At 40.5% G+C, this 16,027-nt stretch overlaps 1 protein-coding gene across 1 annotated transcript; it reads left to right on the top strand.

The window, feature by feature from the left end:
- The first annotated feature begins 45 nt into the window (after positions 1 to 45).
- Positions 46 to 10,594, top strand: PTTG1IP (PTTG1 interacting protein). Its single transcript, XM_081863908.1, has 7 exons — positions 46 to 340; positions 3,139 to 3,191; positions 6,250 to 6,358; positions 7,157 to 7,262; positions 7,388 to 7,453; positions 8,189 to 8,235; positions 8,957 to 10,594. Exons 1-7 carry the CDS (start codon positions 229 to 231, stop codon positions 9,001 to 9,003), a joined length of 540 nt encoding a protein of 179 aa, XP_081720034.1. The 5' UTR covers positions 46 to 228; the 3' UTR covers positions 9,004 to 10,594.
- The last annotated feature ends 5,433 nt before the right edge of the window (positions 10,595 to 16,027 follow it).

The raw sequence follows: 16,027 nt of genomic DNA on the forward strand, positions 1-16,027 counted from the left end.
CCCAGCGCGCGCTCCCGCCCCGTCAGTGAGGAGAACGGCCTGCGCGCGAGAGCGCGACTGAGCGTGTGTCACGGCGGGTGTGGGTGTGTTTGTTTCCTGTTGAGCTCGGAGAACTGAGGAGAAAGAAGCGCAGTGAAAGCAGAAAAGTGTGTGTGTGTGTGTGAGAGAGAGAGAGAGTGTGTGTGTGTTTCCTGGCGCCAGAAGAAGAGGGAGCCTGGCTTCTCCGCCATGGGCCACCACTGCCTCCGAGCCTCTCCGCGGCCGCTTCTCCTGCTCTGCGTCCCGCTGCTCTTCGCTGTCGCCCGCGGAGCCCCCACGCCCGGGCCCGGGGAGCAAGCAGGTGAGAGACCTCGGCCGTGGCGCCCCTCCTCGGGGGCAGGGAGTTGTGGGCGGCCGAGGCAGCCGCGGGAGTTTCCCTCGGCAGCCCCGGGCCCGCTCCTTTCCCCGCCCCTCGCCGCTTTTAAACGCCGATTGCGCGGCTCTCCGGTGTGGACGTGCCCTTCGGGGCCCCCGCGCGTCCTTTCTCCTCTCCCCTTTCCAAAACAGCGCCTCGTTTCCGAGGAGGAGCGGCGCCGCCGGGGCTTGCCGTGATTTTGTTTTATTTTGTTAGCTTTATTGCCCTCTGTGACGCGTTGCCAGGGATCCGAAGTGTTTTCCTGAAAGTTTGTTTTTATGGCCGCGTACGCACGATACCTGGAAAGCCCGTTCGAAACGCAGCGGTGAGAATACGCGGGGGCAAACCCTATAAATCATGGGCGTAGCCAAGGGGGGCACCTGCCTCCCCAGTCAAGTACTGTAAAGGATTGAAAATACTTAACTGAGGTTATGATCCTCCCAACATGAAGACTGCCCCCCATGTTAAAATACTTAACTGACCAGATACCTAGGTTCCCCACCCCCAAAGTCATGGCTATGCCTATGCCCTATAACCTAAGGGCTGCAATGTGAAAGGGTGCCTCAGCAATATGGCAGATTGAATCCAAGCATCATCATCATTATTATTTTAAAAAATAGAGATGGAAAACTGTTATCTTAAAAAGGGGCTTCTTTTTTCTCACATGAAAGGGATTTCCTCCTACCACACATTCCTGCTTCAGAACTACAGTGGTACCTCAGGTTACATACGCTTCAGGTTACAGACTCCGCTAACCCAGAAATAGTACCTTGGGTTAAGAACTTTGCTTCAGGATGAGAACAGAAATCGTGCTGCGGCGGCGCGGCAGCAGCAGGAGGCCCCATTAGCTAAAGTGGTGTTTCAGGTTAAGAACAGTTTCAGGTTAAGAACGGACCTCCAGAACGAATTAAGTACTTAACCCGAGGTACCACTGTAATTTTTTGCACACATGCAAGTTTGATTGCCTAAGATTTATGAAAACTGGTGACAGCTCTAAAAAACTATACTGGACTTAGCGGCTTGAGAAAGCACTGGTGTAATCAGTGTCTGGTCTCTGTTCTTGTTCGTTTGCATTCCTTAAGTTGGAACTGAAGCATTAGATTTACCGTGAGTAAGGTTGGTTTCTTTAGTCTCTGAATTTGAGGCTGAGTTCATTTGTTCACTGAGCTAATGTTATGTGTTTGCCAGGCAATAAATAGTTGCAGCAAAACTCCTGATATCCAGCCATGTGATACAGATTAGTTGCTCCTTAGCACACTTTGATCTCTTGATTGTATAAAGAGTTCTATTGGTTAATGTGGGAACTTCAGATCTCTGGAGAAACTGCAAGTCCAAAGTTGGCTGTTGTAGTTCGTTCTGGGCTATTCCTTGTGTGGTCTTGGGATAACAGGGTTGCCATTTCTGAATTTCATGATGTGGCAAATTGCTGTATGCAAAAAAGTTTAGGGTTGAAAATAGCGGGGTTTACCCTTATAAGCATGAATGGCATTGTTATGGTGCTTGTAAGAAGCACCATGCCATATGCTTTGCATACAGAAGGTTCAGTCCCCTGTCATCCCCAGTTAGAAAGCTCATATGGTCAATGTCTAACTTAGTATAAGTTATCCTATATTTCTGGTGTCAGTTTTCACTTGAGTAAAATACATGATAGGATATGGCTATAGCATTGCTTTCATAGTTCACGTCAGTGACCTGCATTGACTAGTTCATTTGAACTGTGTGTGGGCATAGGGACATTTCACTTCCTTTAACCCAGATGTTTCCTTGGCCAGCATTTGCGACTGAGTTGACAGCATTGTGCAGATGCTGGAAACCGAGATGAGTGCCCTGTTGCTAAACCACTTCCTTGTAATTGAGCTAAACCAGGTGCTCAGGGTTCTAGAAGACACTTGCTTAGAACTTTATTCTGTAAAGTTGATTGCTAAACATGACCTCATTAATCAACTGCACAATTGTACTGACACTAATGTCGAATCTTAATGGCATCATATTACACCTACTTTGTGTACCTACCTGAGAGCAGTTCAGCACAGCATATATATATACAAGTAAATAATAGCCATACGGTAGTTTAGAAGCTTCCTCTTTGCCTGAATTTTAATGTCTAAGAAATGATTGTTGCAAATTATGGGAATGAATTTTGGACTGTCTTAATTTTCTGTCCTAAAATAGGAAGTAAATGTTTACAACCATGAGCAACTTGGCTTAGATTCCTGGCATCAGGGAATCCCACAAACTTCTACAAGTAGAGTTCAGCCTTATTTTTTAAAATAGCAAAATAGATTATGGGAGAAAACTGCAATAGTGAGTGACTAACTTAATGCAGGGGCGTGGGTGGCGCTGTGGTAAACCAATAAGCCTTGGGCTTGCCGATTGGAAGGTCGGCGGTTCAAATCCCTGCAACGGGGTGAGCTCCCGTTGTTCGGTCCCAGCTCCTGCCAACCTAGCAGTTCGAAAGCACGTCAAAGTGCAAGTAGATAAATAGGTATCGCTCCGGTGGGAAGGTAAATGGCGTTTCCGTGCGCTGCTCTGGTTTCGCCAGAAGCGGCTTAGTCATGCTGACTACATGACCCGGAAAAACTGTCTGCGGACAAACACCGGCTCCCTCGGCTAGTAAAGTGAGATGAGCACCGCAACCCCAGAGTCGTTCGTGACTGGGCTTAACTGTCAGGGGTCCTTTACCTTTAACTTAATGCATTGTCAATTATAAACTAACACATCGTTCCTCTATTCTCTCACAATAGGCTGCCAACAGTACACAAACAAAACATGTGAGGAATGCCTGAAAAATGTCACGGTAAGTAGTATACAATTGCAGAATGCATATTGTAACTTGAAATTGTCTATGAGCCTGCTGGGTGCTGTGATGTTCTGGGTGCCCAACCCAGAACTGTTCAGGTGCTCTAGAGTACATCCACAGGGCTATGCTGAACCAAAGGTGAACGGTTCCAGAAACCCTGCAAATGCAATCTTGGTAGTCAAGATAACCCCACAGTTAATTGGTAGTTGTAACCATGAGCTCATATATGTTCATATTCACTTGCTTTGATATAGGCCAATTCGCTGCTTTGATTTTATCCTTATCTGTGGGCTTGGGGTGCTGGGCTCTGAGCCCAGAAAAGGGGAACTATCTGTAAGATTTGGTTATTTGCCATCTATGCCCTCATCCGGTCAGGTAAAGTGATGGAAAGTGCTGGCCAAAGTGACATATGCTGTTTTGGGTATAAAGAATGTATAAACATTTGCTTGGGCCATCTCCTTGCTCCAGTGTCCTTCCTGCATCTGTAAAGGCTGGGAGACCTGGCAGGCTGACTTGCTGAAAGACTACACCTCTCTTTTAATAAAGCACTAGAAGTGATTGCTCTGGTGCTTTTGACATCCTCCTTGGGTATCCCTGCACCAAACCACTCCCAAGAGCCCTCCTTTGGGCTCGTGGATCAGGACTGAGGCTCAGCAAATACAATAAAAGGAATAATTCTGCATGTGCAGTGAGAATGAATGCATCAAATTGTTTCTATTTTTAATGGGGAAGGCTCTTCCAGAATACAAGCTTTGTCTATGCACAGGGAGCTGTTGGCTTAGCACAGGGGTGAGGAATCTTATTACCGTTGCCCATGCTGGCAGGGGATGATGGGGTGTGGGAAAATGATTGCTTGTACATGAGCAATCATTTTCCCACATATCCCCTTTTTTTTGTTTATATTATACAATGGGGTTTGTAGTCCAACATCTGGAGGGCCATAAGTTCGCCACCCCTGGCTCAGATGCTCCTTCACTACACAATCTACTCTACATACACTCAATAGGATGGTCAGAATACAGAAACAAGCTTGTTGTGCAAAAATTATCAAATCTTGCTTTCTCAAGTAGATTTATAACATCCTGTTTCTTTCTATAGAGACCAGTATAATATTATATAAAGCCAAATCATCCTGGGATGAATAGATATGAGGCATAGGCACTACTCTTCATTATACAGTATACTTCAAATAAATTAATTAACTAGTCCCCTTCCTCAACAGATTTAAGTTGCAAGCCTGTGATCTCTTACTTGCAAATTGTATTGTGAAATCCCTCTTCCAATTCTTGAGAAATGTTTCTCAATCAGTTGCTAGTTCGTCCAACTAAAAAGAAATCACTGTTAGTTGACAGATTCATGTTTAGGCAAGGAAAGAGTACAAAAATTTGAGAGCCAGCATCTTTGAGTTATATATGAACTGGAGATACCTGAGAATCATCCAATGAGTATTTTGATCTATAATCTACCAGATGTTGCTTCTGAGCAACTTCTCTATGACCTGGACTTGAGCAGGGTTTTTATACAAGTTTCATTGCACTGAAGCATCCAGATATTGATTTTTCTTGCAGTTGTCTGGCTTTTCATATTGGGAAAATGCAGGAAGACTTATTGCATTCAAGTCCTATTGAAAATTTAGTCAAAATAGTTTTTAAGGATGGCAGCAAATTCTTTTTTTGACAAATGCACTATTAGTTTATAGAACTTATTTGGACTCCCCTGCCATTCCCTATAGAACTGATGAGGAATCATTTTCAGTCAAAAAGCTGCATTCCCTTCTGGGCAATTACTAAGGGACTACATGCCAGTGTGGGCAGGGCTAGAGGCAGAAGTGTGTATTTTACCTTTGTACAGTAGGTTTGCTTCTACACACATTCATGCATCACTTTCTGTTCTCACTTCAGGCAAGCAGGAAATATTATTGAAATTCCAATGACACATTCCAGCCAGGCAAAAATATTCGAGAGCCAGCTAAGAGAACAGTGGAGGGCTGCATTTGGTGTCCAAGCCTGAGGTTCCCCATCTGTGCCTTATAAGCATAAAAAAAATTGTACTAATCACCCAGCAAACAGATTAAGCAAAAAATGCCATCTAAATATGAACACGAGGGCTTAATTTGGGAGGGGTATGTGATATTGTTGTGGCTATTTGACTGCACAGTCCTTTAATATGCCAGATGCATTGTTTAGAAAGCACTGCAACTATGGAGGCCCTAGAGGTGCACAGTGTATAATTCTGAGTCTTGGAAAAACCACTTCCAATTTGCTGCCTCTTTCTGTAAGAGTCTGAATCTAATGTTAGTCCTTGACCTCTAGGTGCTTTTGACAGGGTACCCTTTGGGTTCACTTGTGCTGATCACAAGAACAGTCTTCCTTGATCACTACAACTTTCTGCTTCTATCTGTGGCCACTTTATACAGTTCATTTATTGATCTATTATAATTCCCAGTTTCCACATGGTAAGATTTTTATTTGGTACTAATCCCATGCATATGTAACAGCCAACTACATATTTTAATGTGGCTGGGATTGTTTTTATGTGTGGACATGTTAAATGTGATCATGTGTTTAACACAATGAGTAGTTTGTCTCTCTGCTGAATTAAGGGAAGCTTGCTTCAAGTAAGTACAAAGGATTGCAGTTCTAGACTAAACAAGTTTTTATGATCTTTTAAAATGACCTACATTTGATGCTTTTTCAGATGGGATTACTTGGCAAAACGAAACTCAAGCAGACCTAGTGCTTCAGTAGTGCAGTGTTGGGACTAAGGTTGAAGCAGTGCTCTTGAATTCTTGGCAATGCCCTCTAGTCAACAAGATTACATAGAAGCAATATTGATAATGTTGGCATACAGTTGTGTTCCTTTCACTATCTTTGGGCGATACCCAGCTAGTTCATTCTCAGAATAGACTGGTTGAAATCAGTGGCTTGAAGTTACTTAAGTAAATATATTTCAGTGGGTCTCCTCTAAGTATGGATATTGCCCTTCAACTTTATCCTACTCAGCTGTTTTGTTTGTTTGTTTATTGGCTTGTTGTATTTTCCACCTCTTTTTCCAGTGTTTATGGTGCAGCAGCAGCAAACAATGCCTGGAATATCCTGTTCGAAATATCCTCCCTCCCAGTTCACTTTGCCAGTTGAGTAAGGCCCGCTGGGGTGTCTGTTGGGGTGAGTAACTTCCAGGAATACTGCATGTGTGTCATTGGCATTGCAATTTTCTTTATAAACAATTCCTGGATTGCTTCTTGGATGCAATAAATATTCCTCTTCTCAATAACTTTCTTTAATATTATTTAGGGTATTATAAGTAAACGTATCAGAAGTTTGCAGTCTCCTTGCAACATGGGCAGATCAAGTTACTACAGCTTACAAGTTGATAGAAAGGAGTGGAACTCCTTTACTTGCTACCAGCAGCAAAATGTTCCGTGAGATTATTTTACAGGCAGAGATTTTTTTTTTCTGGATTAAACAGCAAATCATTACTGCAGCAAGATCATGGGGATTCTTTCTAGTTACGTTCCTATATCACAGCAAAGATATTAGCATTTTTAGTGGTTAGTTAGGTGTTACTAGGATAAGCAGAGTATGATGATGATTCTCCCAGTGTTTTGGTAATTAGAAGGTAAGCAACTTCTGAACATGAAGATTCCATTATGCATTTTGTGGTCAATAGTTTTGGATAGTAAATGCAGCTAATCCTTTAAAAAGAAAATTTAAAGCTCTTGTGGTAGCAGAAGGCTCAGCATTATAGATGTCTTAAAGAGGACATTGCCCATGCAATGGCTCATTTGTATGAAGCTGCTGCACTGAGTTTGTCCTCCATGCTTTATCTGGGCAAGTTTGCAGTGATTTGTGTAGAATAACTTTAATTTTGAAATAAATGACTTAGGCCTATTTTAAATTCAGTGTTTGTTTGTTTTTTGGCAAATGGCTCACTCACTACTTTTATTGTGTTATATATTTCAGTGAATTTTGAAGCTCTCATAATTACAATGTCCGTGGTGGGAGGAATAATCCTTATTGCTCTTTGTGTTTGTTGCTGTTGTTGCTGCAGGAAAAAAAAGAGCAGAAAGCAAGTATCTAAACATGTTCTTATTTTTTATACCGTAAATACCAGTAATATACTTACCTTAATGATACCCCTCAAGTTATGGCATACCTCATCATGTATGTCCTAAATTCTCTTGTTTTGTGCAGACCTGATAAGGAGGATGAGAAAGCTGCCAGAGAGAGAGAGCAGAGAAGAGTAAGACAGGAAGAAAGGTAAGTTGCTGTCAACCTACAGATGTTGTCAGGCCTGCTGCTATCTTCCCTTTTGATGTTAAGACCAGATGTTTGCAGAAAACATCTGGAGTAACAGACTGTTGCAGGTGCTCTTTATACATTATTCATCTGCTGTAATACTTAACGTGTTGGCCTTGGAGGACTTCAGTGTTTATAAGCATCTGGAATTATATTGTAACCTGCTTGAAGGTCCTAATCTTCAAAAGCACTTTGAAGATTCTATTGGTCAAAAGACAGGGTATAAACTTAATCTTGAATGTAGGTAGTTGGGAGCTGTCTTCTCACTAACATACAGTGGTGCCTCGCAAGACGAAATTAATCTGTTCCGTGAGGCTCTTCGTATAGCGGTTTTTTTGTCTTGCGAAGCAAGCCCATTGACAGCTTAGCGGATTAGCTCTATTAGCGGTTTTTAGCGATCAGCTGTTAAGCAGCTTATCAGCGGATCAGCTGATAAGCGGCTTAGCGGCTTAGGAAAAGGGGGGGAACCCACAGGAACTCGCAAGACATTTTCGTCTTGCGAAGCAAGCCCATAGGGAAATTCATTTTGCGAAGCGCCTCCAAAACGGAAAACCCTTTCGTCTAGCGGGTTTTCCGTCTTGCGAGGCGTTCGTCTTGCGGGGCACCACTGTAATTTCCTTCCTACACAGGAGAAAACAATGTATACAAAATTATTCTAAATTGCAAACATCCTAAGACATGTTATATTTCTTGCAGGAGGGCAGAGATGAAATCAAGACATGATGAAATCCGGAAAAAATATGGTAATTGCCAATGGTTAGCTGTCAAATGCATAAGATGCTTCATCTTAGTGTGCTATATATCAACATGCGATAGTTACCACTTCAACTCATTACCCGACGGAATCCACAGTTTTTGACTGGCCTTGGTAACCAAGCCAAAAAACCCCTGATTGCCAGCAATCTCTCTCTCCCATCTATTGCACCTCCACACAAATGTCAGGAAATAAACCCTGCTCCCTAACAGTTCAGCTGTTCCAGAAATACTAAAGACACTCTGCCCTTAGTAAGGGTACAAAACTGACTGGAGTTTATGTTCTCTAAGTGTATCATTTAACTGATTTTGCTTAAATGGTAATTTGGGTGTTGGTAATTCTGATAAGCTGTCGTCAGCTTTTTCTTATTATTAGATCAGTACCCCTGACACAAGAAACAATCAGTTCTGGGTTAAGCCAAAACGTTATAAACATAATTTATTGTATTATAACTCTTTAAAATACTTGTCCAAAAACATGTTGCAAGAAAGGAGTTGTTTTGGTTTTTTTAACCAGATGCCACATTGTGTGGAATATTTGGATAGGCAAACTATTGAGAAATGCAGTTCACTAGACTTTGATCCTGCCCCCTACTTTCACGAATACTGGCAACCACTTTTCATCACCTCCCTCAGCTACTTCCTTTTCATATTTGCCCCTCACCAATATCTTTGATCTCTGTGTTCTAACCAGATGTTATTTTTTTCCAGGTTTGTTTAAAGAAGAGAACCCATATGCCAAATTTGAAAACAACTAAGATTTCTTTTGAAAAGCCAAAGTAAGCTCCGCCAGTACTGTCTATAGAATGTGTAGTACAGCTGCTAAAAGATCCAGTAAATTAGATGCCTTAATTGCAAATGGAAAATTGGTCTTACTAGAAGACAGCTGTTAATAAGCAGCAAGATAAACGAACAAGCCAAACATACCTCTGAAAACCAGATGGCCTAGCAGGCTGGAGATGTTAGATTTTTCTTCTTTCTGTCCTGCAGGTGTCTGTGCTCTTACATAGTATAGCATAACCCTTGTTTGCTGGTCAAATGTTGGAACAAATTTGTTCATGAAGTGGAGAGGGACAGTGCACATTTCTTCTTGTCAATCTTTTCTATGGTCAACAAATTATAGCTATTTTTAATTGAAGGGTAGGAGTTGGGTGGTCATATCAAAAAATGAGGTGGGTAGGCTATGTGAAAGGAACATAAGCTTTAATTGTGCCACTAGCAAAAAGTGCCTAAATTAATGTTTAAAAACATTCTGTTTGCAGCACAGATGTTTTTATAGTGTGATTGCGAAGGTTTGCACTTTTATATATTAATACTACTTTTTCTTCTGGACTACGTATGCGTGTTCCTTCTGTTCCTTTGCCTCTTTTAAATCACTTCAACTACAGAAATAGTTAGACTGATTTATGTTAGTAACAGTGTGATACAAATGCTTTACTGGTGCTGATTAAATGGCTGCTTGTATTGGAATTTTAAAGGCTCTTCTTATATTTAAGAACTTTGTACTGCTTGTAATTATCTGAAGCAATGTATAATCTTGGAAAGAATGTCCTTAGTAACCAAATCAGAAGAATGAAAAGGTTCCTTTTTTGAAGTAAAGAACCATAATGAAGCCTTGGGGTTGATTTCTGCTGCCTAGAGTAAGGCCTGCCAATAAAATATTTGGCTTGATGCAATAGCCTATTTGTCTTCAGGCTGTTCTACGTCAAGAGTCCTATGCACTGGAGTTTCTTTATGAAGACAGATTAATAAGGAAAGTAACTTCTTAATGTTTACTGTCAAGTGGAACAGTGGATTAAAACAAAACCGTGAAATAATGATTTGGAGGACTGGCTACACTTGGAATGTATAAAGATTGTTTCCAAGGAAACTTTAAACACTACATTTGCCTGGAGTGAAATAGCACCTAGGTCATAAACACAGAACTTGTGAAAAATGTGGAATGATATTGTCATTTCCCCCACCCCAAAATTGAAAGCATTAGATAGTATAGAGAAATTAAATGTCTGATTTTCATGCCCACACGCTTCTAAAAACACACATACATATGGAGGTATATTAGTTACTGAAGTAGTAAGATTCCATTGTAATCTTAAACTTTTTATATATGTTGTCAAAGTCACAAACACTCTATTCATTTAAATATCTTTACTCTTCTGTTGACATCTTAAAAACAAGTTGAAATCTGCCGAAATTTGCCGACAATGTGTAGTAAATTCCAGAAATACAGGATATTGTTTTATAAAAACTTTCATACAATTATTCTGCCATATTAACAAGTAAATTGAATTATTTACTGTAGCAAAATTTGTAATTATTTACTTAATAAAATAAATATTTAATATCTTACATCTCTTGGGATTCTATCATTCTGTTGCCCTCTTAAGCAAATATAAATAATAGGGAATTATTGTACCACATGGTCATACAATCTCCTTTTTCTGAAGAATATGAGTATGAGTGGGGAGGGATGTCATTATCTGAAGAAAGTGTTTTTAGTGACAGAATCACAAATTTGAAAACTAAAAATGCTTAAGGCTTATGCTGACTGGTATGTGTGTGCTCTCTCCTCAAAGAGAGGGTATGACTGGCTGGAATTCTGAACAGGCTCCACACTGCAATGTTTTGTGGCAGGTCCCACATACATGTATAACATCCTCAGGTTGTTGAGGCTGGCAGCCAGTCCAAGAATAAAGCCTGCTAGCAATATATAACACAGTGGAAGATGGCCTTGAAATGGGAAGTGAATGAAATGTGTCCTTTCTTCCTTCCTACTCTGCCCTAACGGTCAGGGGTCTCTTTACCTTTACCTTTACTCTGCCCCAAGAAGGCTGAACAATAATACCTTTGGGGGGTGGGGATACACTGCAACATTCCACACAGCATGTTCACCTTGCTCTGTTTATCCACATATATGGGCTATCTACATGACTTAGTAATCTAGTTAGTCTTTACAATACTACTAAGATCTCACTACTTTACGTTGGCTGTTCTAAAATTCTAATACATGTTCTTATTGCCTGGATTACTGTAATGTCTTGGTTCCAGTTTCTCACTCTAAATGTCTTCTATCCTCAGCTCTGTGGCCATCTAATATTTTGCTCACTAAAGCCACACCACTGCACCATTCACTCTTTTTGTGTTTAGTTCAAACTTCTTGGTATTGGCTCTTCTTTCATCTCGACACTAGTCATATTTCTTTCATGTAATACAGAGGTGGGGAACCTGTGAGACGCTGGCAGGGGCTGATTAGAGTTCAGCAATTCTGGAGAGCTACAGGTTTCCCTGTTCCTGATCTAATACTGACTTACCTGCTTAACCTCTAGTTTCTTGTGCCATTTATTTCTGCCAGTTCTCTGCAACAGTTCATGCACCTAGTGCATGCACCTGCCTTCCATTATTATTATTATTAAAATTTTATACTACCCTATATACACAGGTAGTTCACAGAATAAAATATGGATATAAAACCACAAAACATACAATCAAAACAAAAACAACCTAATAACCCCCCCCCATTTTTAAAGGGCAATAAAAGCTACCTAAATGTCTCCTCTTCTATCATTTCTATCTTGACCTTTTAACAGTCTTCTCTCTTCCTAGATTTCTGCATTGTGTGCAATATTTAACAAACTTCCCATCTTCTTTGTTGCTTCTAATATACGTACAACACTTATGAAAAGCACTTCATAAAATTACATATAGTGAGGCTGTGTGCTGAGTGAAAGTGCAGTCCTACAGGTATCTACTAAGAAGCCTTATATGGCACAATAGGGCTTACTCCTTACAACAGAGCAGGGGTGGGGAACCTGCCCTCCTGCAGATGTTTTTTGGGAGTACACTTCCCATTATCCCTGACCATTGGTTATACTGACTGAAGCTGATGTGAGTTGTCGCTCAACATCTGGAGGGCCAGAGATTCCTCACCCATGATTAAGGACATAGGATTTCAGCCTGAGAGAGGGTCAAATAACACTCATCTGACTGCTTTCAAGATATTCTTTGGGAAGAGATCAATGAGTTTTTATCCTACTTAGAATATTTTGTACCTCTTCAGGGTGAACTACTTCACCACCCCAATGAATCCCTCTCCTCAAATATGAGTTCTATCTCAAAGGAAACCATTGGGGAGGTTTTAGAAGTTTTGGAAGTTAACCACCCAATGCGGAAATATTTCCCAGTTGTCCCAAACCAAATTTAGGTACATGTTGTTCCTTAGTAAAGGGGGAATAGCTGCATTAGGCAGAGGGCGTCAGGACTACTGTGGTTAGAACTGATATTCTTTTCTCTACGTCGCAGATTGCAGAGAAGAAGGCACAGATGAAAGAAGCAGTGTTTATATGCCACACTCTAGAATTTTGAAAGAAAACCAGAAGTTAAAAGATTTATTTACTATACAAAAAACTCAGTCAAAGCCCTAAGTTATGCTTTTGATCAATTTAACAAGACGCGACATGATCAATGTCCCCACTTCCTTGAAATTGCCTCAGAACTCCCAACAAGGCTCCATTGTTTATGTTGCACATATCCAAGGTACTTATTAAGATGTTTTGCCACAACTACTGGTGCAACATACCGTGCAGGGGTTGCCCAACTTACTGGATTAGCAGTCACATAACACAAAATGGCTGTCATGGGGGAGGAGCACAGTGTAACAAAATTAAAGTACAATGCAGCACAGTCATTGCTGATTCACCTTCTCCCTCGACCTCACAAATGCAGAGGTCTGCACGCATACAACACTGTTAAGAGGCTGCACACATAACTGTTAGGAAGATTTGTTTGTAAGGACACATTCCCCAATACCAGGAGGGATAAAAGGTTCCCACCCCCCACTCACTACACACACAAAAACCAGAGACAGATGCATCTCTCTCACTCATGCACATACATGCACCTCTTTCTCTCTGTCCAAGTGCATCACTCTTACAATTCATGCATACAAACAGATCACACGCACACATATCTCTTCCTCTCTCAGACACATAAACCTCATGGCACAAAACTTGAACAATTGAATTCTTTCTTAGTTCTTCCTAACCCAACCATAGCACAAGGAGACACTGATGCTGGGCCAAATGAGCCAATGGTCTGACCCAACAGGGTTGTTTGGGGTCATGGAGGCAACCTGTGTGTGACCTTGATCCCCATCAGATATGGCTGAGTGGATACCATTGCTATGGTTGGTTTATTGCCCTGTTTTGTTATGAAAGTAAGTCACCTTCCATCATCTTCCAAAACCTTCCCAATTCTAAGGATATTTGCTAGGAAAAAAGTACTGGACTGGACTGTACTAAGAAGACTGTAAAAAATCCTCTTGGATAAGTGGAATGCCTTTTTTTAATAATATTTTTATTAAGTTTCTTTTCTTATAGTCAAAGATATACAGAATAAAGAAAAAAGAAAGAAAACAGAAAAAAAGAAAAAGTATAAAGAATCCAACTTTCCTTAATATTTTTTAACAAACCAACTGGACTTCCCCACATCCTCCAAACCCTGCATTCTTTGTAGTACAAACATCAGCAATTTGTTACCTTGTTTCATAACTTACTGTATCTTTCGATTTATCATGTTTCTAGATTCACAATGTTATGTCTCAATTCTTATGTATTTAAATTAAACATAATAAAGTTATTTCATAATTCCACCTCTTATTTCTTGTACCTTAGTTTTCATTTCACCTAATCAAGTTGCTGAAGCTAGAGTTTCCTAAATCGTGCATTTTCTTAACATTCATACAGCTTATAATGTTTTTGCAAATAGTCCTTAAATTTTTTCCAGTCCTCTTCCATTGTTTCTTCTCCCAAGTCTCGGATTCTGCCAGTCATTTCAGCCAGTTCCATATAGTCCATCAACTGCGTCTGCCATTCCTCCAGCGTGGGTAAATCTTGTGTCTTCCAATACTTTGCGATAAGAATTCTTGCTGCTGTAGTAGCGTACATAAAGAGATTTCTATCCTTCTTTAACACTTTCTGGTCCACAATGCCCAGAAGAAAGGCCTCCGGTTTCTTGGGGAAGGTATACCTAAATACCTTTTTTAACTCATTGTAAATCACCTCCCAGAAGGCCTTCACTTTTGGACAAGTCCACCAGAGGTGAAAGAATGTCCCTTCCGCCTCCTTACATTTCCAGCATTTATTGTCAGACAGGTGATATATCTTAGCAAGCTTGACTGGGGTCATGTACCATGGAATGCCTTTTTTTTGCCTTTGTTTTCTTCATACCAATTTCTTGTCTGCATTCAGTGTCATTCAGGTATAGCTAATTTCCCGACAAACTACTTGGCGGAAGTAGTAGTCTATCTATTTGTATGGCTGTTAAGAATGTATTTGTGTACCAGAGTACTGGAATTTCTGCCTCTGTAGGGGTGAATTTGGCAAGTCAATATAAAAGTGCAAATATCTGGAAATAATTGTCAGATTTTATTTTTAAATAATATGAAAGTTGCCAAGAGAAATATTAATTCAGTGATCTATGAAGATTCTTTGTTGCTTTCAAGAAACAATTTTTACTTATAAAGCAAAGGACTTAGTGGCTTGGCTCAATAGATTTCTGAGAGCCTTTACAAGTGGCCACAAGAATACTCTCAAATGCTCTTTTAATTCTAATCTGGCTTCGTATTAATGAGGGATAGTAAGATACCTTTTAGAGTTGCATATAGCACTAGTGAATATTGGAAATGTGAAATGAGAAACTCAAGTCTATTATTTTTATAAAATAGCATTTCATTTGTAAATGTGGCTTTTTTAACAAAAAGGTTCAATTTTCTGTGAGAGTGATTAATTACTCTAGTTTCAGCAAAATGACATACGCTTACACAAATTCTTATTGCTGAAAATGAAAGAGTAATTTCTGCACCTTTTCTAATTTGGATTAACTAATTCCTTCGCTAGTGATTTCTAATAGCTTACCCAGATGATCAGATCAATGTCGTCCCATGCCATTTGTAGTCTTTGTAGTGTAAACTTGTAACAGCCTTTCTGCTCCAAGTGAAACATCCATGCCTCGTTTTCTTTCCTAGTCATATAAATATGAATACTGCACATAAAGTACAGTGTGCTTGCTCAGCTTATTAAGAGCCAGAGGAGCAATTAGGGGGACTGAAATGTTAAGAGACATGAAGCTGATATTAGGCTTTACCAGAGTTTGTGCTTAAAGAGTTTCAGCTCCTTTGGGAGTCCAGCCTTTGCAGCATGGGTGCACCTTGGCATAATTTCAAAATTGCTCTGCAACACTTCAGTTCAGACTGCTGGCAAGAGTGATTTGTCCATCACATGGCAGCTTGCTGTTGCAAGACAGCAAGGAGAGAAAGAAGGGGTGACCCCACCCACTATTGGCTTCAATACTTGCTACGTATTACCCCTCAGGGAATGCAGTAAAAAACGTTCTTTCACAGGCTAAATGCTGGTGTGAGGGACAAAATATTTATTTCAACTAGTTAATACATAATCTCAACTAGTTAATACATAACTCGTCTCTGGTGGCAAGTAATGTGGGGTGGTTGTTGCTTTTGCAGCAGGAAACCACCACCCCCAATCATTCAGTTTGTACAAACTTCACACACTCACACACACTACATACGCTGCACTTCTGTTATAAATTCATAGAAAATCAACCATACATCGGATTTGCACTGTTCCACTTTTATTTCACTCCATGAAGGAAGGACTACAAAATGGGGAAGGTTTGATACAGGGCAACCATAATCCCTTGACCATACCAGCACATCCACAGGAGCCCTGCCCAGTTGCTATGCCAACCCTGATGGTCCTAGACGGAAGA

Source organism: Podarcis erhardii, assembly GCF_964252035.2.
Source record: "Podarcis erhardii genome assembly, chromosome: 5".
Classification (NCBI taxonomy): Eukaryota; Metazoa; Chordata; class Lepidosauria; order Squamata; family Lacertidae; genus Podarcis; species Podarcis erhardii.

What these genes read in the sequence shown, in the direction of transcription:
- PTTG1IP (XM_081863908.1), top strand. Translation starts at nt 229, where the DNA reads ATGGGCCACCACTGCCTCCGAGCCTCTCCGCGGCCGCTTCTCCTGCTC. An exon ending in AATGCCTGAAAAATGTCACG is followed by an intron (nt 3,192 to 6,249) that starts GTAAGTAGTATA and finishes CTCTTTTTCCAG; the next exon opens with TGTTTATGGTGCAGCAGCAG. An exon ending in AGAGTAAGACAGGAAGAAAG is followed by an intron (nt 7,454 to 8,188) that starts GTAAGTTGCTGT and finishes TATTTCTTGCAG; the next exon opens with GAGGGCAGAGATGAAATCAA.